The sequence below is a fragment of the Martes martes genome (assembly GCF_963455335.1).
Source record: "Martes martes genome assembly, chromosome: 4".
In the NCBI taxonomy this organism is placed as follows: domain Eukaryota; kingdom Metazoa; phylum Chordata; class Mammalia; order Carnivora; family Mustelidae; genus Martes; species Martes martes.
Genome location: NC_137891.1, coordinates 2,501,326 through 2,523,108, shown reverse-complemented (window position 1 = coordinate 2,523,108; position 21,783 = coordinate 2,501,326). Strand labels below are relative to the sequence as shown.

The following is a 21,783-nucleotide window of genomic DNA, read 5'->3' as shown; positions in this document are numbered from 1 at the left end:
AGCCGGAAGGGGGATGGAGGGGGTAGGCAAGGTCCTGATGGGGGCACTGAGGCAGCTGGAGGAGGAGGCCGTGTCTGAGGGGCTCCCTTCTCCCTGCCCAGGCCGTACCTCGGAGAGGATGAGGATGGCCGCCTTCCTCTCCCGCTCCTCCCTGCTCTGCAGGCTGGGCAGCAGCCGGCTGGTCACTGCCTTGATCTGTTGGCAGCGGTTCTGCACCATGGCCCTGGGGAGAGGGGAGGAGGGCAGGGGCAGGGCCTGGGCGTGGGGGTGCGGCCCGGAGTCTACCTGCCACCACAGCCGGGCCCCGCAGGGGCTGCGTCTGAGTGGGTGCCCACTGCTGGGAGTGTGGGATCCCCCTCTGTACCTCCTGGCCGCCCACTGGCTTCCAGGCCTGGGCTGGATGTGTGGGAGGCGAGCGGCAGGCACCCGGTGGCGTCCAGCCGGGTGCAGCTCGCGGATGACACCTGTACCGCAGGCTCCGGTGCCGGGTGGGGTGCGTGTGAGCTCGTGGCGCTGCGCTCACGGGCGCACCCTGGTGGTCACCGCGGTGGATACACCCAGCTTCCGGGACAGGGGGTGGCCTGGGGGAGGCCCTGCCCCTGCCTGGCCCCACTCCTACCTGGCGAGGAGACCCACGCCCTGCGGGTAGGTGTGGAGGGTGGTGAAGAGCTTCCAGGCGTCCTGCAGCTCCAGGAGCGCGAAGTCCTGCCAGTGCCCCGTGGTGGACAGCAGGCTTTTCAGTGCTTCCAGAGATGTGCTGCAGGGGTTTGGGGGCGCCGTCACTGGGCCAGCCCTGCCCTGGGCAGGGGGGAGGCTTGGCATGGGTGGGAGCTGTGATAGGGGAGGGGGCAGCAGGAGCCCATTCGGCCCCCGGGCCTGGGCTCTAGGTCAGTGGCTGGGGCCGGAGAGCAGAGGGCACCCCTTGAGGAGCCGGGGGCCCTGTGGGAGGCTGTGAGATTGGCCTGGGGCACAGGCAGTGTGAGGTGTGCCTGGAGCATCTCAGGGGACACCGGTTGCGTCCGTGGAGGGCTTTCTGAGGCCGCAGCTCTGGGGACAGGGCTGGGGGTCCCGTGGCACAGGGTGCAGAGGATCCCGGCTGAGGCTTGGGGGATGGTGCTGCTTAAACGCGGGGCTGAGAACCCGAAGAAGGTGCTGCGGGGAGGGGGGAGGAGGAGGGCTGGGGCGTATGGCATCACAGAAGCCCGGGGAAGTGTCCGCTTGCCTCCCGGACACCACTCAGGGGACACAGGCTCCACTGGTCCCAGGCACGTGTGCGCGCAGGAAAGGACGCCAGACATAAAGCAAGGCCTGACCACATGCTCGTCAGCTGCTAGAGTCACGAGGGCCCTGTCCTGGCCACACGGCCCTGCCAGGGCAGCTCGGTCCTTGGCTCCAAGCCTGTCTGATGTTCCGGTCACAGGCCCAGGGCTGCCCCCGGCTCTGCAGGCAGGACACAGGGACAGGGCCCCAGAACACAGGCCCCGGGATAGCAGGGTGGCCCCGCTCAGTGGCCTGTTCCCCCTTCCCGGCCACCCTGTGCTGGGTCACATCTGCCCGGCTTCCCGTGACGGGTCGAGACGCCCGGGATGTGTGAGCAGGGTCCCAGGATGAGGCCGTCAGCTGGGACCAGGCACGATTCTGAGCTACACGTAGGGTCAGGGGACGGAGTTCCACGGCTGGGTGCCACGTCGGCCCCTCCCTGCTCAGGAGTCCTTGCTCACCTCATTGGGGAGACACACCTTCCCGCAGATTCCAGGGTCCCCACTGGGCAAATAGACAAGATCCTGGGGCTGGGGTCATGCAATCGAAACTTTCGCCTTCGATGAGGCCTGGAGTATTGGTTGCTTGTCCAGGGTAACTCATCAAGTTGGGTCCAGAACAGAGGCTGCTCAGTCCGCCAACTCTCCTGACCCTCACAGCCATGTGGGCGGGGACCCTCCCCCCCTCAACCGGACAGAGTGCTCATAGAGCAGGTTGGGATGGGGGTCTTAGATCTCAGATCCAGGCCTGGACAGCATATCATCACTAATTGCTTGTTGGTTCCTTGTCAAGTGCCCAAATCCAGGACTGCGAATAGTGTTTTAAATTAAAAAATCTTTAAATTTAAAGCTTTAGGTTTATTTTTAAAGCTTTAAGTTTAAAAGACAAGGAATTAGGAGACGAGAAGCAAAAAGGGAGTATGAGTCATTCTAGGGAGATGCTGACAATTAACTTTAAATATGAGCTTCCTGGCGTCCAGGGCAAAAAGGAAAATATGTCGGTTGTGCTTCTAAGCTGTCCAAGAGAGCGTCGGAGATAAGGAGAAACCAGACGCTCCATGAGAATCCAAGAGAGTCAGTCCGTGACGGAGAAACTAAAGACACGCCCCTTTGTGGGGCAGGATGGACATTGCCTGGAGGAGGACCTGGCTGAGAACGGACTGAAGCAGTTACCGTCTCCAGAGAAAGGGGCTCTGTTCGTCAAAGATGCAAAGGACAGGGAGGGTCACCCAGGCAGGGCTGGCCAAGCTTTCACAGCCCGGCCGGGGGGTAGGGGGAGTGCATGCCCAACCCCCACTTGCTGGTCCCAGAGGCCAGCCCAGCTCTGCAGGATGCTGGGGACCTCGGAGCCCTAAGAGTGGTCTGAGCCTGCCTCAAGGCTCACTGGGCCGCCACCCAGCGTCCAGAGAGGGCCCTCCCCACATGGCCAGGGGCACCCACAAGACAGGAGGACTCTCAGCAGCGCGGGCCCAGATCCCTTCCTTGGCCTTGCCCCCTAGATGGTGCCACAGCCATCAGGCACCAGAGCCTAGACGGCAGGGATCCACCTGCGTGACGATGCCTTCTGAGTCCTGGGGAGTGGCCGCCAACCTCGCCACCGCCCCCGAGCGTCTGCTGGCGTTGCTGCTGGCTGGCCTGCCCTTCCTTCGGGCCTCTGTGGGTTTCCCTCTGGGCCAGGTGGGGCCCAGGTCCTGTCCCTGCTCCGGGGGTGGTAGGGGAGCCCAGGCTGGGCAATGAGAGCCCCACGCCATCCTGTGCCCAGGTGATCGCACAGGGGTGAGCATGTGATCGAAGACAGGCCCGTCAGAACCAACGGACTATGCCTGGGGTGAAAGTCTGTCCCTCAGTTGCTGGGACCACCTCCCTCCTCCCTGGACAGGACTCATTCAGAGAGAGGCCTGGCGGCTGAGGTGGGGGAGGGAGAGGGCGTGTACTGCTTGAGCATGTCCGTTCAGCCTGTTGGAGCAAAAGGTTCCCAAGGTAGCCCAGTGAGACAGACGGACACCTGTGCTGTCTATGGGAGCCCTGTGAGACAGACAGACGGACACCTGTCCTGTCTATGGGAGCCCTGTGAGACAGACAGACGAACACCTGTGCTGATTATGGGAACCCAGTGAGACAGACAGACGGACACCTGTGCTCCCTGGGAGTCTCCATTCCACAGGGTGCGGGTAACAGTTGTTAGGCAGTGCTGGCCTTGGGAAGGGAACAGCCGAGTGGGAGTAACACCACCCGTTAGAGAAGGTTCGGAGAGACTCATAGGAGGTGAGGCTGTCCGGGGGAAGAGCATTCCAGGAAGAGGGAACAGGAAGTGCAAAGGCCCTGAGGCAGGAGCTGGGTTTAAGGAACAGGATACCTCTGAGGCTGGAGTAGAAAGTGCGAGTGAGGGCTGTGTGGCAGGAAGTGAGGTCCTGGAGGCAACAGGGAGCTAGAGGGAGAGGGGCCTCTGGGCCACTGGAAGGATCTGGCTCTTTCTGATCTCTGCGGGGAGGGGCAGGGAGGCATGGGGCCACGGACATACTGTGAGTGGGATCTGGGCTGCAGCGTGGAGGGCAGACAAGTGAGCTTGGGGTGGGGGGGAGGCCAGGGCAGGAGAGCTGGGAGGCTGGGCCTGTGTGGGCAGCAGGGCTGGTGGGGAGCAGATGGACGGAGATGGCTCACTGCGGCTCCCTTCCAGCCCTCCTACGTACGTTCTGGGAGGAGAACGTTTTATTAGCTTATTAAGGAAGATTCATGCCTTTTGCATGGTTGAGCTGAATAAAAAAGGAAATTTACGCACATTCAAATTCAGAAGCAATATGAGAAGAAGTGACATTTTTTTTTTCCCGGGACGTGCCTTGGGGAGAGCTGTTATAACTGACAAATTTCGTGAAGCACATCATAATACAAACACATGAAAAGAGTCGGCCCCGTGGTTTTTAAAGACTAGCTTGTTGGATTTCTAACAACGTTACCTGGCGTGGAGGGAGGGCCAGGCTGCCAGCCGGAACGGGCCCAGTGCAGCCCTCCTACGCGGGTCTCGTCCGCACTGCACGGGGGGGTGGAGGGGCAGAGACCACGGGGGTCCCATCAGAGCAAAAATGCACCAGGGTCCGAGCCATGCACAAGGGGACCCAGGTGGGGCTCAGCCGTGGCCAGAGGGCCGTCCTGCCATTCCACACACTCTAGCTTCGCAGCTCATGGGCATGCTGTGTGTCTCGGGGAAAGGCTCTGACCTTCTCTGAGCCTTGGTCTCCTTATGTGTGCAATGGGGAGACAACATTCGTCTCACAGAATTCCTGCAAGGACCACGTTCAGGGAGGACGGCAAGGGCTGCCCCATGGAGTCCGCACATGCTAGCAGGTGTCTCTGCTGCTAAGCGCCCCTCGGGGAGCACGGAAACGGCCCGACACCTGCCTGGGTCCCTCCGTGCTGACGGCTGCGCTGGCCATGAGGGTGTTCAGGGGTTGAATCGTGTGCCCCCCAAAAGCTCTGTCCACGTCCTAAACCCTGTCTGTACCTGTGAATGTGACCTTATTTGGAAACAGGGTCTTTGCAGCTGGAATTGAGTTAGGATGAGACCAGGAGGGTGGCCCTAAGCCAGTGACCGGTGTCCTTATACGGAAGGGAAACTGGGACAGAGACACGCAGGGGAGGACGGCAGGTGAGGAGGGAGGCGGAGGGGGAGGCGACGTCTGCAAGTCAGGGAGCACCAGCAGAGGAAGAGGCCGGGAGTGTCCTCCCCTACAGGCTTCAGAGGGAGCGCGGCCCCGCCGACACCGACACCGTGTGCTTGGACTTGAGTCCTCAGGGCCGAGACCGCAGGCGCGTGCAGCTGTCGGCCGCCGGGTGCCTTGGCGCTGTCAGCCCGAGGAGGCTCGTACCTGTCTCGGCCCCTGAGCCGGCCGCGGGAGCCTGCGTCTGTCCTCACCTCCGCGGGCTGGGTGTGGCCGCCTCTGGGGCCTCCTGGCCGGGCGGGGGCTCCTCTGGTAGGTTCAGCTCCAGGACGTAGTGCAGCTGGGTGAGGAGGGCCAGCAGCAGCTCGGGGTGGGCCTCCCGCACCGCCGTCTCGAACTCCCGGGCAAATGGCAGCTCCTGCAGGGTGTTCATGGCCTGTCGGGGCAGGAGTTTGTCTGGCCGGCCTCCCCCTCCTGTCACAGCCTCCAGGACCAGGGCTGAATCTCTGAGATGTCCCTCCGGGGGCCTTGGCCCTCTCGGCTCCCTTCCCGGACCCACAGGAGGTCCTGGGCCCTCCCGCCCAGCACGTCCCGGGTCGCCAGCCACCCCCACCCGCCCGCTCTGTCCGCCGTCCGTCCGTGTCCAGGCCGTGCTCTGGAACCCCGGTGGCAAGGCTCCCCGTGGGACATCCGCACAGAGGTCTGTGACAAGTGACAGTGGGGGACAAATGGCCCCAGAAGGCAGAGCTACCGGGCAGCAGCCCCGAGGCTTTCTGCGCCCATCGGAGCACCCAGACCAGAATGTTCTTGGGCTGGGGGGCAGCACTGGGCGGTCGTGACAAGGGCAGGCCAGGCTGGGGGTGTGGTGGGACACGGAGGAGGCCGCCCGGCTGAGCCCATGCTGCTGTGTGGTTTCTGACAGGAGGGGCCTGCGTCAGCGCGGGGCTGGGGGTGCTCAGGGGAAGGGCCGAGGGCCGGGCTCGGAGGCGGGGCGGGGTGCCCTCTGCTTCCGCGTTCAGCCATCACGCACCTGTGCTCGGGCGGCAGCGTGTCTGGGGGGCTCCGGGTGGGGAGGGGCTCGGGGGGGGCTCTGGGCTGCGGCTCAGGGGCTTTTGGGCTGGGGGCGTGTCAGCCTGGGGGAAAACGAGGTCGCGCACTCACAGCAAACGAGCGCAGCCAGGGCTGATCCTTGGGCGGGGGGCTGCCGTTTCTGGCCCCGGCGGGCGGTGGCCGCTCCCGCAGCCAGTCCAGTAGCGTGGCCAGTACCAGGCGGCTCACGGGCTGCTCGGCCCCCAGGGCCCTCCACAAGCGGAAGGCATGGCTGTAGGCAAAGGGGGGGTCATGAGGGCGGCCGTGCTCGCGCTCAGCCGCCCCAGCAGACCTCCAGGGCCTCAGGAGCCAAGGGAGGAGGCTGGGCTGGATCCCCTGGGCGTGGGGAGCCCCTGGGGGGGAGGGGGCACTGGAGGAGAGAAAGGGCAGCAGGGACAGGTGTGTGTGTGTGGCCCATGGGACAGGCGGGAGGTGGCGGGCCATCTGCCCTGGTCCAGGTGCCTGGGTCCCCCCGCTTCTGGGGTCTGTCCTCCAGGCTCCCTGTACCCCAGCTGTAGACTCCCTGTCACCCTCAGTGGCTCCTAAGTATGGACAGCACCCCCGCAGTTGGCCACTGCCCTCTGTCCTCCTCTCCTGCCTCTGGGCCTCCACGTCTGCCATTGTTCCCCGTGCTGAGAGCCTCCCCACCGGGTCTGCCCTGCGCAGCCTTCAGCTTGTCTACCTGGAGGCCTGCCCTGGCTGCCTCCTCCTAGCCTGGCTTTGCTGGGGTCCAGCTCCTGGGCCCACCCCAGGCCAAGTGGGGCCATCACCGTATGCACAGAGCTTTACAGTGTCCTTGTGCTCATTTTGCAGATGGGGAAACTGAGGACTAATTGGGCCCTGCCTTGTGACTGGGGCGCTGGGGCTGGAGGCCAGGCCTGCCCAGTCCTGTGGCCTTTCCACCTGGTCCATGGACATGGGCCTGTGAGTCCTGGGGAGGCAGGGGCTTTGGGGCTCCTGATGGCCCTCTGTTTTCTGTGCTAGGTGGTGGTCTTTGGGGCCGAGTGCTGGGTGGAAGGGGCTGGAGGAGCGGCGGGGCGTGGGGGCTGGGAGGCCACAGTGGGGGCCTAGATAAGCTCCCACCCCAGGTTTAGGACAGACCCTGGGCCGGGGGTGCACAGCTGCTCTGCAACTGTAGAGTGCGGCCTCTGTTGTCGGAAGGACCCAGGCCCGAGTCCCTGCTGTGCCATCCTGGCTGTGAGACGGTGGGCAGGTCTCCGGGGGCAAAGCCTGCGTCGAGAAGCTTAGGGGACATGCTTCTCTAGGAGCGAGGGCGACCAGGGGCCCGGGCTTCTCCTTTGCTCTGCTGGCATGTGGGTGTGGAGACCTGTCACGTGTGGGCAACCAGCTTGGGAACAGAGCAGTGACAGAACCGGCAAAGTCCTTGTCTGTGTGGGAGTGACCCCTACGGCTGGACTCAGCCAGCAAACAAGGTGTGTGGGACTAAGTGCATAAAGCAGGGGAGGGGAGGGGATCAGGGAAGGGGGGCGCTGGGAGGGGGACGGCAGGAGGGTGCATCTGGGCTGCGGTCAGGTTTTTTGTGGGACAGCTGGGAAGCCTTCACCCAGAAGGGACACGAGCAAAGATCTGAGCAGGTGAGCAGGGAGCCGCGCCGCCCTGGGGTGGGGAGGACCTTCCGGCCCCGACGCTGGGTGGAGAGAGCGGGGCTGGGGGAGGAGGACAGCGAGTGTGCAGGGCCAGGCCACAGCCTTGTCGGCTACTGTAAAGTTTTTGCCTTGACTTTGAAGGACACGGGGCCACGGGACAGTCTGTAGCAGAGGAGAGACGCGGTCCGACTTATCTCTGAAGCCTCCCTCTGGCTGCTGGGACTCCGTGTGAGCCTGTGATGTCCTGACGGGCTGGGGGGACTGGGCAGGTGGAGCTGTAGGACTCCCTGCGGGTAGGTCTGGGTGTGGAGAGGACAGTCCAGGTGGTCCGAGAGCTCTGGCTTGAGAAGCCGGGTGGGTGGCATCGGCGTGTGGAAGCCCCCAAGAGGACAGTTTTATGGGGACGGCCAGCGGCGTGGCCCAGGTGTGTCCGGTGCGGAGTGCCTGCCCGACACTCACGTGCTGCCGTCTGGCGGGGGTGAACACTCGGTGGGGGGGGCATGGGGGTCTGTATGGGGGATACTTAGAGCCGCGGGAATGGAGGCGGCTGCGGGGGGATGAGTGTAAGTGGGGGGAGCTCTGGGGCCCGAGCCCTGCGGCCCCGTCCTGAGAGACCGGAGACAGGAGGGACCGGCAGGAGGCGGAGCCGGGGCAGCCGGGAGCTGGGAGGGCAGCCCGGGAAGGACATGGAGGAACCCGAATGCATATCCCCGAGGACTAGAAGCCGGAGGGAGAGGCCCCGTACTGTACGGCTCCAAGTGTGCGAAATTCTGGAGAAGGTGAAAGCACGGAGCCAGGTAGAAGATCAGCGACCGAGAGGGGTCGGGAGGGCGGAAGGGATCTCGGGCAGTGGCGCTGCTCTGGAGGACGGGAGCGGTGCACGGACTACGCCCCGTCCAAGCCCGCGGGATGAACGGTCGGCGCCGGGCTCAGCCCCATCTCGCCGCGGGCTCTCGTGGATGACGACGCCTCAGAACGGTCCCCCGGCCGGAGCCAACACAGTGGCCTGCGCCGGGTGCTAGCAGGGGGGACAGCGGCGGGACGCGGCGTTCTGCTGATCCTTCTATGAACCGTAACTGCTCCGAAAAAGAAAGCCTATTAATTCAAAATAGAAGGGCTGGGAAGAGACAGTTGACACTTTACTAAGGAAAGAAAAGTGGGTGCGGCTGGGTTGTGTCCCGACGGACAGCCTGCCCCTCAAGGTCTGGGTTAGCACCGGAGGAAGCGCCTCTCCGAAGACGACAGGCGACACCCCCCCCCCCGCCACGCCCCGTAGCACCATGGCGAAAATGACGAGAACGTACTTTTAGGAATGTGTTTAGCGGCAATAAAATGAAAGAGAAATGAAGGGGGGTGAGCGTGGGTGGAGGGTGTGCAGGGGGCTGGGACTGGCGGCGCGCAGCCCTGTTCCCAGCTGGAGGGCACGACCGAGATCCCAGCTCTCGTGCGGGAGGCGGTCTCGCCGGCGCGGATTCCATTACTGAAAGGAGCCAGCGTGACATGCTGTGGGTTGTACCTACGCCGGTGGTGGGCAGCTGGGGGCTGACCCAGCAAAGTCACCCTCAAAGGGTAAATGAGAAACAGGGGAGAAAAAGAAAGATGACTTGGCGGCCAAGTGTAAGTCCACGTAGAAACACGAGATGCGCAGGGCCAAGAGCCGCTGGGCAGGTGTCGAGGAAGGAGCGGGGAGGCCGTTCTGTATCAGGTGCTGAGAACCTGAGTGATGCTACAGGAATTAGGACCTTGGGTGTCAGCAGGGGGACAGGCAGCGGAGCGCTGCTGAGCCCAGACACAGACCCCCGCCCGCGGGCACTTGGCTGGCAGGCAGGGAGCCTCCTGAACTTTGGGCCGGGCTTGTCACTGAAGGATGCTGGCCACGACACAGAACGGGAGCCCGGCCTCACGTGCGCACCTGTCTCACTTACCAGTCACCAGAACTTCTGTAAGATCCTGTGCGGGAAGGACTGGACCTGCGCTCCTTTTCATCGAAAGGCAGATTCAGGGAGTGAAAAGACAAGCTGTAGAGTGCCTGCCAGGAGAGGCTTTCCACGCAATCGGGAAAGGCTTGGACCCCGAAGTTCCTGGGAGTGGGTAAGAAAAAGAGGGATGTCCCGGTAGAAGGATGGGTTGGGTCCTCGATGCACAGATCACCAAAGACGATACTCCAACGGCCAAGCGCTCAGCACCGTGATTTCATTAGAAACGTGCGAACGAACGTCACGACGCGATTTGTACACCAGGTGGGTGACATTTTAACGAGTGGTTAGAAAGTCGGGACTAAGCATGGATGACAAGTGGAGCGAGGTCTCTCAAAAACATTCCGGCGGGAGCGTGAGGCGATGCGAGCCCTTTGGAACACGATCTGATGTGTCTGTTAACGTTGGGTCCATGCAGAACTCCAGGGCGTTTGCGTCCTGAACACGCCCCCGGTGGGGACGGAACACGCCCCCGGATGCGCATGGGGGCACCTGGGAGCACGTGAGGGTGCGTTAGTCACAGACCCAAGCAGGCAACAGCCCCAATGTGTGGCAGAAAGGGTGATCGGTTTTCATGAGGCTCTAAACGCCCACAAAAATGAATGATCTGCAACCACAGGTAATGTATGGGAATGAATTGTAAACACACACTGTTGAGGGGAAAAGCCACATGACAGAAGGAGACCGGCGGCGCGCCTACCACCCCGCTCTGTTCACGGCATTAGGGCACGCCACGTTGTTTCTGAGAATGCTTACAGTGTTTTCTAAGGAGCTTCAGGTGCTTCTGAGAAAGAAAAATTATTCCAGGTGGAAGTCTACCCCCATCACAGAGGTGGGACCCCAAGAGCCGCCGGTTCCGTGTGAGGATGATAACCACCAACCTGGCCGTCTGCAGCGGGAAACAGCCCGGAGGCCCACCCGCCTCCGACGGAGCGCTGGGTGCAGGGAGGGGCTGCTCCCGAGAGTCCGAACCAGGAAACCTGATCTGGGTCTGAATTCACACCACAGCCCGGCTCAAAGAAAACCCCGGGCACAGACTTGAATCTGACCGTGATCCCCGGGTGAGCAAGAAGCCCACATGAGTCCAGGTTAAGGACCCTCCGCGTCAAGGGCATTCGCGTCCAGGACTCGTGGGGGAGGAAGCTGTAAACTGCAGTGCGGGCCCAGGTGAACCGCAGACCCGGGGGCAGCTGAAGACAAGGCGGCCTCCAGGCTCCTCGCCCTTCAAGTAACCTTGAGAAACCACACGGAGCAAGAGGGAGGGAAAAGTAACGTCGCACAGAGACGGTGACCTCGGAGGACACCCAAAGTTCGACATCGCTGTCGGCAAACGAGAGAAGTGCCCATCGCCGCCTCCGGGGCTCTGGGGTCCAGGAGGGGGAGGAGACTGCGGGACACGGGGCAGGCAAGCCAGAGGCAGGGCTCGGAATCGAACCCACTCACCTCCAGGAAGGCAAAGTCCATCCCAGGCCGACAAGAGGGAAACGAGAAAAAAAGGGCATTGACCACGGGAAAGGGGCTGACAGAGCTGGTGCCGTGGGAAGGGCAGCCTCCGGGATGTGCGGCTCTGGGGAGAAAAATACGGGAAAAGAACCAGGTGCCTTTGGAGAGAGGCGGTGATAGGGACTATGTGGAAGACGGAGACGGAAGACCCTGCAGGACAGAAGAGCCAAAACCCCCCAAAACCCACCCCAGCCGGGGGACACGTGACCTTCTCACCTGCCACCAAGAGAGTCCACTAAATCCTCCAGACTTTGCTCGAGGAACAGAAGAGGGTGCCGTAGAACTGAAATCCTGGAGAATACTCCAACAGTGTTTGATGGGAACAGGAGCAGGAGTAACAGATCCACTGAGTTGTTGCAAAAGAGAACAAAACAAAATGAAACGAAAAAATCAAAAATAGAAAAAAATAATCGGTGCCCAACGAACACGGAAGGGTTCCCCTCCGAAGCAGCCCCGTACGGACAGCGCTCCTCAGACTCCAGCGAGCACCCGGACACAGGAACAGCCACCTCGAATGATAACTTCCGAAAAGAAAACCACCGCCACCGCCACACCTCAGTAAAGAAAGGAAAAGAGGATTGGCTGAGTTCCGGACAAAGGTGGAAGAAAGGACGAAATTACCTCCGAAGTGGAAAAAACGCAAGATGCCCAAGAGGGATGATAAGAAGTCAGCTAAGGGGCATCGGGGAAAAGCAGGAAGCCGGCACGAAAGGCATGGAAAGGATCGGAGAGGAGGTGCTGGAGATGGAGGTCGGGAACGCCTAGCAGCTCGGAAGGATGAGCCCGTCAGGGGAACGGAGCACATGTTTCAAGCTATCACCCAGAGAACGTTCCAGAAACGACAACCAAAGGCCTAGTCTACACATTCAAAGGATTCATCAGGTCCCTGGAGAATGAACACAGAATGGTCAACTCTGAGGTCCCTCTTAATAAAATTGTTCAGTTCCAGAAGTGGGCGGACACCCTGCAAGGTGTCCCGGAAGGAAGACCTCTTGCGAAGGCAGACATCTTGATAAAGGACAAAGAAACCACGGTCAGTAGACATTTCAGTAGCGAAGCAAGGTGACCGCGGAGCAGCACTTGAAAAATGCTCAATAAAAGCAAGTGTGAACCGAGGCTTTTATGCCCAGCCGAGTTGTCCTCCAAGCACACGGGAGCCCTCAAGAGCTGTCTGTTGGAGGCGGGTCTGGTCTGGCGCGGAGAGGGCTAGAAGCCTCCCGCAGAGGATACACGGCGAGAGCTTAGATGACAGAACAAGGGGCCGAGGGCATTAAAATGGGTCGGGAGCACGAACACAGCGACTATTGCAAAAACACGTCTTATTTATTTATTTATTATTATTTTTTTTAAAAAAGATTTTATTTATTTATTTGAGAGAGAATGAATGAGAGAGAGCATGAGAGAGGAGAAGGTCAGAGGGAGAAGCAGACTCCCCAAGGAGCTGGGAGCCCGATGCGGGACTCGATCCCGGAAGTCGGGGATCATGACCTGAGCTGAAGGCAGTCGCTCAACCAACCGAGCCACCCAGGCGCCCAAAACACGTCTTCTTTAATTAAAAACATTAAGGATCCAAGAATACACACCCCGTAGAAGAGGAGAGCAGTAGAGCACGCCCACAGCATGTACACAACTGTGGGATGTTGGGCGGAGTGGAGATGCCACGCAGCCATCGTGTGGATAAATGGGAAGGAAGGGTTGGGCTCGCTCATTAGAAGGAAGGGACTAGCGGTTCAGAGCACACGTCAAAGCCCGGCTCTGGGCTGGGGGTGAGATGACACACACCGGGCAAGAGGGGAACACAGGGAAGCAGACAAGGTGGAATTCGGGCCTGGGGAGCATTACACGCGACAAGGTGGGGCACTTTTCTATGCCGGAAGCCGCAATTCCTGAGGAAGGTATACGTTTGCATAAAGAATGTGACGACCCCGCAGGACGTAAAACCTGCAGGACGTGGAAGGGTTTGTGAACAGAATGTGTCGGTAATGGCTTCGGCGTGCCGTTCTCAGTACAAGACAGAACAGAGTGGACATCGCGAAATCAGGGAACATCACAGTCCCTCAGGCCCGTCTGTGGACACACACTTGGAACCTTCCACACGACAGAGAAGATACAGCCTCTTCTCACGTGCTGGTAGAACCTTCATGACAGCTGTTCCAAAGGTCGGCAAATCCCAGAAAGCAGAAACACGGCAGTGGCATTCTCTGATCCCAGTGCAAAAAAACCCCAACCAACCCCCAAAACAAAAAAACAAACAAACAAAAAACCAACTAGAAATTACAGAAGCAAAAGGGCCCTTCCACATGGAAATCAGAAATATTCCTGGAAACGAGTCTTGGGGGCTGGGAGCTCACGCGAGGTCTCTTCTGGGGGCTTCTGATTTTTCAGGAGAGTGGGAGCGAGGTTGGCAGCAGGAGGGAGGGGCGGTGTGGAGGCAGGGCGGTGTGGGGCTGGGAGTTCAAAATGGGGAGTTTCGACTGAGGGAGGTTTTGCAGGCTGAGTGTGACAGTGGGGACGAGGGACTTGGGGTATGTCCAGGAAGTAATTAATGCTGGTAAGGAGGGTGGTGAGAATGAGGGAGGGACGTGGGTGGATAGCGGACCGGAGGCCGTGGAGGGCAGAGGCTCACGGGGGCACCAGAGGAGGTGGGCTGTAAGGGGGTGCTGGGGGTGGTGGAGAGAGATGCCCCAGATTGGAGGTGTCCGAGCCAAGAGGCTGACCGTGGGAGTGGGCGGCCGAGGCAGGAGGGAGGACAGGATCGCCGGGAGAGAGGGGATCCAGGCATTGAGAAGTTGGGCTGAGAGAAAGCCCCAAGATTCAGACACGGGGGGTGAGTAAGACCGTGTCCGCGATCAGGACTGACCCTGCAAGGACCCATGCGTGACGGAACGCAGGTGCCTGGCCGGTGTGTAGCTGGGGGTAGAGACTGAACCCCTGGGGTTCAGAGCTGGGGTTCTTTCTGAGAAAGCCCCCCCCGCCCGAAAGGGCTGTGTGGACACTGGAGGCAGGGGAGGGAGGTCAGGTCCTCGGAGGAACAAGAAGGAGGGTGACACTTTGGTGTTGGCTGGGGTCTTGCCCGGGGCACCTCAGGTCCCAGGCACTCTCACGGCGAGGTGACGGGAATGAGGTGGGACGGGGGAAGAATGGGGAGCAGCTCCTCCCCAGGGCCTGCCTCGGGAGACCTGCAGTCCGTGAACGGGGCCCGGGCTCCTTCCCTGCACCCAGACCTGCGGGGGTCCCCGCGGGCCGGGAGGGACCGGCAGGAGGGCAGAGGTGGAAGCCCTGCCCCCTGCCTGGGGGAGGCGGAGGGTGGGCCGTGGGGGCAGTGGGGAGGGTGGGGCTGGGCACCTGTCCAGGGGCATGGAGAAGTCCAGGAAGGTGGCCACCAGCTCCGGCGTGTGGCTCCGGGCCAGCAGGGTGATGGCGTGCAGGGCGTCCTCCTTGGCCTGGGGGATGCGGACGGAGCACAGCTGCAAGTGGATGGCCCGGCCCAGGTTGGCAGCCTGTGCAGGGAGGCGGAACACGGGGGAGAGGGCTGGTCTGAGGGGGGAGGCCAGGCCCCGCCCCAAAGTCTGAGGGAGGCACTTTTCCACCCTGGAGTCCCAGGCTGAGCGGGGAGAGGCCCCACTGCCTTTCGCAGGGCATGTGAGGCCCTCCGGCTCTGTCCGAACACTGCCCGGGGCCTGGCAGGCTCAGACACACCCACCTGGACATCTCCCGAGCACAGCACTTGGGCACACGCTGTCCTGGAAGGTGCCCCCCACCTCCCCGAGCCACTGCTGGTCTCTCCTGCTGCCTGGGTCCAGTGTCCCCCACCTGGGGCTTCCTTATCTGCAGGACTTGGATCCATCATCCTGTTTCTGGGGGGCACCCCCACCCCACCGGGGGCACTTCGTGGCCTTTGCCTTTCCTATGCTGCCCAGTCCTTCCCTGTGTCTGTCCTTCCGTCAGACTGAGAACGTCCGGGAGGGTGTGTGCCTCCTCCTCCCCCATGTGCTCCCCCGGAGCCTGGCACAGCAGCTCTGTCCGTGCACGTGGGCCCCAGGACCCTGCAAACACCCCTCGGGGCCCCAGCACACCGGCTCGGGCCATCCGTCCATCCACCCATCCATCCGCGGGACCTGTCAGGGTGGGGTCTGTCTCCTGCATCAGGCCCGAGTCCCAGGGTGCCGACTGCTGGGCGTCCGTCCCTCTGCCCCCAGACCTGTCCTGCCCCACCCTCAGCGGGTGCCCCAGCCCCTCACGGTCTCCAGGTTGGCCCCGTGCTCCTTGATGGTGGTGAGCAGAACGTCGGCGGCTGCCTGAACGCGGAAGGGGCTGGTGGAGCCCAGGCCTTCGACGGCGGTCCAGATGAGGTCGGTCAGCTCTGCCATCGTGAGATGCTTCATGACCTCCTGCAACAGCGGCGGAGGGGGCAGCTGTCACTGCGGGTCACATGTGCCCAGCTGTCCGCCTCCTGCCATCTCTTCCCCTTCTCCGTGACTTCAGGCTGCCCAGGTCTCTGAGCACGTCCAGACGTCTGAGCCCCTCTCCTCCGAAACCCCCCCACATGTACCCATTTTGCAGGCTGGCTGCCTGCACATGTCTCTGAGGCTCCGGAAGGGAGAGCGTGATGCCCGTCGTGGTGCAAGGCACAGCTCCCTTCCTCACTCAGACCCCAGTGCTTGTCCTGGGGCCTGCATGGCCTGGCCAGCCTCCTCTCCTCCCCTCCCCTGCCTTGTCCTCACCGCGTGGGCTTCCTCACTTGCAGCCTCCGCCCAGCTGGGTGCTCCCCAGGCCAGGCCCTAGTCCTCCTTACAGCATTTTAATCAGGAGCCATTGAGCTTCAGAGTTGGGAAGGGTCTTCACTGTCACCCGCAACGACAATCCCCAGACCCAGGCCCACGGGCGCCCTCACCGCAGCAGAGGCCGGGTCCAGAGCCCAGGCTCCTGTCCCGTGGCGGGACCTCCCCAAGAGCCCGACCGCTCTTTGCCCATGTTCTCCCAGGAGCAGCTCTGAGTCCAGTCCGTGAGCCACTCGGGAAGGAAGAGGGGCTTGGGGAAATGCAACGTGGTGGGTGGGACCCCTGCTCCATGGCCACTGACCACAGTCTCTGAGAGTGAGGGCTGGGCCCGCCTGGGGCTGCCCTGGTAGAACCTTCTGGAAAGACTTAGAGCATTGTTGCCCACGATGGTAGCCACCAGCCAGCCACACGTAGCTTCTTAAATGTAAATGCGATTAAGTAAAATTCACTATCTCGGTCCCTCCATAGCACTGGCCACATTGCAAGTGCCCAGTAGACACATGTAGCCAGTGGCTACCTGGGAAGTGCAGACAGGCACTTCCATCCTCCTAGAAAGTTCTATCGGAAGGCTCTGACTCAGAACATCTGATAATTAGGGGAAGACTGAAGGCTGGTGACCGGGTGTATACGGTTTGCAAGGATGTTAAGGGTGGTGACATGTTTCTTTGCATGTTGGGATATTTGTTGAACTATTTGAAACTCTGTTAGGATGTTTATACTTACATTAGATAGAAAAATTAGTATTAAATAATGCTTGAATATTTATTAGGATAATTATTCTAAAATTTTGGTAAATGTGAGACTATTAGGATTAGTTGTTGGTTAGAATGTTCAAAGTGATTTTTGTGGAATATTTGTAGTTCATAACAATTTTAAAAAATATTAAGCTATTATAAATCTGATTGGGACACTGGTTAGAAGATTACATTTAAAATTGGTTTCTTTTTTTTTTTAATTGGTTTCTAAAATGTTGAATTTTGGTTAAAGTTTTAGCCCTGAGAATGTGAAGAGATGCGACTTGGAATGGTGGTTGGAGTCTCAGAATCCCAGAATACTGCCATCTCAAGTAAATACCTGGGAGATGTCTTACTTTAACCCAGGACATGAATAAATGTGGAATGGTGGTGACAGTAATGGTAGAGATGGGGGTGATGGTGGTGATGATGGTGGTGATGGCGATGGCTGTAGTGGTGGTGATGAAGATGTAGTGTACCCAAGATCACAGAGGGAATCAAGGACAGACCTGGGGACAGATTCCCGGTCAGTTCTCCATTCCAAACCTTCCCGGATCCACTAACCCTTGATCAGCAGACCCTCCCATCCTCTCTCCTCTCTGTGCTCCTGTCCGTCCCTGTGCCTTGTCCAAGGAGAGAGAGCCAGAGCTGAACGTCCACTCCTTGTGTGGTGGGACAGGGCAGAACACAGAGGGCCTACTCAGCCTGTCTGAGAGCCTGAGTGTTTCGTACAGAAAATCTAAATCCCTGGGGCCTCTTCACCACTGGCTCCCTCTGAGCTGGTAGCCAGGGAACCCTCCTGCCCTGCCCCACCTCTGCCCCCAGCCCAGGTTCTTCGGCGTAAGCGGAAGTCAAGCTAGGCTTACGTGGTGTATGTAATATTGATACATCAATACTTGATGTATTGGCCCCAGGACTTTGGATTTTCCATACTCAACCTCTAATCGACTGCAACCCTGACAGCTCACTGCGGTTGCAGAGAACACAGCGCAGAGAACACTGGAGTCAGCCAGGACTGGATTCAGACCTTGCTGGGGCTCCGAACGGCTGTCACCACTGCTTCCGCATCTGGTTCAATCTGGTTGAACTTAGTGGGTGTTTATTAAAGGCTGTCTCTACCACCAGGCCCAGCACTGGGCCCTGGCACGACCCTGCTTCTGGCCTGGAGGGCTCGAGGTCTAATGAGGGGAGACTGACCAGCGTGCCACATACAGGGGTCTCCATTAGCCACGGGCTCAACACCAACACGGTGCCACGAAGTCACCGTGTCAGAGCCATCATGAACTGACCATTCAGAACACGAGGCTCCACGAAACACGGCTCGTCCGGTCAACACCAGCGTCCAGCCCACACGCTGGGTCCCAGCCTCCCTCATGTTCAGAGGAGAACACAAGTCACATCGGGCACAGAATGTCACAAAGTTCCCGGATCTCACTGGGGTGATGGAAGGGACATCGGGGAGCTCCTGGGCTCCCCCTGGCGGCTGACTGAGGAAGAGCGGGCTGAGGTAGACCAGATGACGGGGCAAGGGAAGCCATGTTCCACGTCTACAGGAGGAGGGCCTGGCTTTCAGAGCAAGAGCGGACCCTGGGAAATGAGGCAGGTGGGGATATTTCCAGAGAGTGCTCCTCCTGCAAAAAGCAGGCTCAGGGCAGGACGTTGTATGGCATCTCAGAACACCTGCCGTGGGAGTCTCCTGAAAGCACCATTTTACTGGGTGCTCGTGCTGGCCAGGGGTTCACAGCACCGTTCTACCCATTTTACAGAGGAAGACAGAGGCTCAGAGAGGAGAAGGCGCTTGTCTAGGTCACACAGCCAGGAGGGACAGAGCTGGGACTGAAGCCCAGGCCGCTGACCTCAGGGTCTGTCTCTGACGCCTCCCTCCCATTCCCCCTCTCCCAACTCCCCAGTCCCAGGCCAAGGGCCAGGGACTCCTCCAAGCGCTCTAAGTGAATCACCAACGTTACAGGTGAGATCCCAGCGTTGGTTTTAACACTCACACCCGGCCCAGGCTCTGGCCCCCTGGGTCTAGCCAGGCCACACCAACAGCTGGAGGCCCTGTCAGAGGGGACGGCACTGGGGGTCAGAGCAGAGCGTGGCCCCACCTCCCCAGCCAGATCTGCCGCCCTTCTAAGGGCTTTGACCTTGATGACTTGGGAGCTGCCAAGCTGGAGGATGCCGTCCTTCGGGGACACCGGCTCCTGAGAGGCCGGCGTTGCTGTCTTCCGGTCTCCGCTGCTCCAGACGGGAGCCCCATCCCCATGGGCCTGAGAAAGCTGCTCTGGGGTCCGCACCTCCACCTTCTGAGTTTCCGTCGCTGGCCGGGGGTGGGAGTGGGACAGGGTGAGGGCGGGGCAAAGGTAGGCTTGGGGCCTAGGAGGGGACAGGGGTGGTCAGGACAGGGTCACTGATAGTCAGGGTCAGGCCTGTGCTCATCTGGGGATGGGAGTCTGAGTGAGCCTGGGATGGGGGACATCACAGGGCTATGGCTGGGATTAGAGGTGGGTTTCGGGGCGGATGGGGGTAGGGTGCGTTTGGGAGTGTGGGCGTGGTCCCAGCTGAGGCCGTGGTTGGGGCGGCAGCGGGTCACACTGTGGTGGCCCTCAGAGGCTCACCTCTCTGGCATCTCAGGAGCTGGTAGAGGTGGCCTACTCCTTCCAGGCTGGCGTGCCGGGTGGCCCTGTCCGGGTCCTGGCACAAAATCCCCAGCATGCACACCAGCTGCCCAATCCGCTTGAAGTCCTCTTTTGGCTGTGGTGAGAACACGGGAACCAGTGACCTCACACCCTCCCGCCAGTCTCCGACCTGCTGCGCACTCACCCCAGCAAGGCCGGCATCAGAAATCCTCCAGCTGTGTGGCCGGGCTGGGGCTCGGCTCTCAGGACCCCTCGCCCAGGCTCTACCCACCCGGCCCGGCCACTACAGTCAGCAGCCCAGGGCACACCGGGCAACACGCAAGGGGTTGCCCCAAACTCAGAAATCAAGAGGAATCCTATTTTAATGCAACATTCAGAAAAATCAAATTGAAGGTGGCAATTCCTGATGAACAACACAGTTTCAAAGATGTAAATAAAGATGGTCCGTCTGTGCATTTCCATGACCTTGCCTCATCCTGCCTCACTCCCCTGGCCCTGACCCCAGTCCTGGTTTCAATTAAACTTTATTTGGGACAACACACAGCCGGCCGGCGGCTGGTTGCTGAGTGGGTTGTTTTAAAATAGTACATTAAAGTATTTATCTTGATTGCAGAATGCCTGGCACCTGGTAAATTTTGTGCCCCCGGTGAGCTGCCTGACCGCAGACCCAGTCCTGTATTGTGGAAATTGATTTTGAGAATATTGTAGGCCCTCTGAACCCCTCTAGGGGGTCCTCCGCACCCTGGGAATGCTGGAGACATCTGTGCAGGGACCTCTTCCTTGGCAGAGCACCAGCCCTGCCTGCCCACCTCTATTAGAAAAGCTGGCACCTGCCGGGCATCGGGCAGAGAAGCTAATTTTCTCGCAGTCCCGTGAGTCTCCCTAAGGAAGGAGTGCTGATTTTGGCTGACAAACGCAGGAGCGCTCACTCCCTGAACCTAAGGCGACAGATGGCAGTTAGGCTGCGAAGCGTGACATGCTGGGGGGCACGACGCATGGAGGGTCGTGATGGACGGAGGGGTTCCTGCGGTCACCGCTGACCCGGGGCTGGGGCAGGGCAGCACCTCCTCTGATCCCCAGGGTATCCCTCTGAGGAGGACTCGTTTCCTCCCTTTTCATGGGCGAGAAATGGAGGCTCAGGGCGTGAAGATGCTGCCGGAGGCTTCACGGGGTGTTGCCAGGAGCCCAGCCTCCTGGGTCAGGGGTCCGGGCATCAGGGTTCAGAGCCCAGCCTGCGGACTGGGTAGGGAGCCCCAACTCCCGCCCCAGCTTGTTCCCTCCTGTGTGAAAAGGGGGTTACATGGCCATGTTGTAGGGCCTTCGGGATCCACCCATCCTGGCGGCAGAAGTCTAGGGGGCCTTGAGCTCCACGAGCCTGTCAGCCTCCGGGAGGAGGACGGCTTGGCTGGGGCAGCAGGGGGGGTGGTGTGTGGGGTGTGGGTCCCGAAGGCTGGATACTCACATCCAGGTAGGGGTTTTGGCTCAGGAATCTGAGAAGGGCCATGCAGCTGTGCATAGCCCTCTGCCGCTCGTGTGCCTTCTCCGACGCCAGCCAGAGGTACAGGTGCTGCGGGTGGGCCGGGGAGGGGAGGGGTTGCTGCAGCCGCGCACCCCTGCACCGACCAGCTCCACGGGGCCAGCTGGACCTCAGCCCAGCGCTCCGGGCTGGGCTCAGGCCCCGCCCCCTTGGCCTCTGCCGCCGGCAATCAAGGCTCCGCCCCGCCCAGCAGGCCCCGCCCCCCGCCAAGGCTCCCGCCCACCGTCGACTCAGGCCCCACCCACCCCGGGCAAGGCTCCGCCCCCTCGGCGTCCGCCCCGCCCCCGTCCCCCGCTCTCCCTGTGCCATCGCACAGCGGATCTCGGAGCTCCCTGCAGCCCCGCTAGAGCGGAGGAGGCATTCCCTGCTCAGAGCCCTTCGAGGCTCCCGGTTTCAACCCGTCTGGCGACACGCACCCCTTTTCAGAACAATGCTTTTCTCTGCACCGCCTGAACGCGCAGAACTACGGAGGAATACAAACGCATGCTCGAGCAGTTCCTCCGAACAGTTTTAAGCCCAATTTGAGCCTCTTCGTTAAAGCTATAGAGGATTACAGTTAGTGATTCTAAAACGGTATTTGGAGATTCTGGAACCCAGCGGTGTCCTATGACCGCATCTGTGCCTCCCCCGGGTGGCAGACACGGCGCTCCCAGCACCGCTGCGGTTTGTCACCAACATTCCCGGTGGGAGCGAGTGAGTTCCAATGCAGATGTCTCCCCCCAGCCAGGCTCACACCTCGACTTCCCTCTGTGCACCTGCTTCAGCGGCTCCCCTCACCCCCACGAGGCTCCCAGGCTGGACCAGGTCTGGCCCTGCTGACCTAACCTGACCTTAACCCACCTGCCCCCCCCCCCAACTTAGCACCCTCCCCATGCTCCAGCCATGCGGAGCTCTCTCCGTTCTGGTCCCTGCGCTCACCGTGTGTCTCCCCTCTGCTCCTGCCACACCCTCTGCCTGCTCGGCCCTTCCCTTCCTTTCTCCATCCAGGGACCTCCTTGGTTCTCA

The 21,783-nt window shown here is 60.7% G+C and overlaps 1 protein-coding gene across 1 annotated transcript in view; it reads right to left on the bottom strand.

The window, feature by feature from the left end:
* Positions 1–21,783, bottom strand: part of LOC308340807 (maestro heat-like repeat family member 5) — a gene marked incomplete at its 3' end in the record, with an annotated part of 55,733 nt that overhangs the window by 8,417 nt on the left and 25,533 nt on the right. The window contains exons 14-22 of the mRNA XM_080800192.1: positions 20,704–20,808; positions 19,221–19,356; positions 18,750–18,922; positions 15,332–15,481; positions 14,436–14,590; positions 6,077–6,236; positions 5,170–5,351; positions 620–757; positions 109–223 (exon numbers count right to left, since the gene is read on the bottom strand). Of these exons, the coding sequence (XP_080656318.1) occupies positions 109–223; positions 620–757; positions 5,170–5,351; positions 6,077–6,236; positions 14,436–14,590; positions 15,332–15,481; positions 18,750–18,922; positions 19,221–19,356; positions 20,704–20,808 (1,314 nt within the window). The remainder of the gene's footprint in view (positions 1–108; positions 224–619; positions 758–5,169; positions 5,352–6,076; positions 6,237–14,435; positions 14,591–15,331; positions 15,482–18,749; positions 18,923–19,220; positions 19,357–20,703; positions 20,809–21,783) is intronic.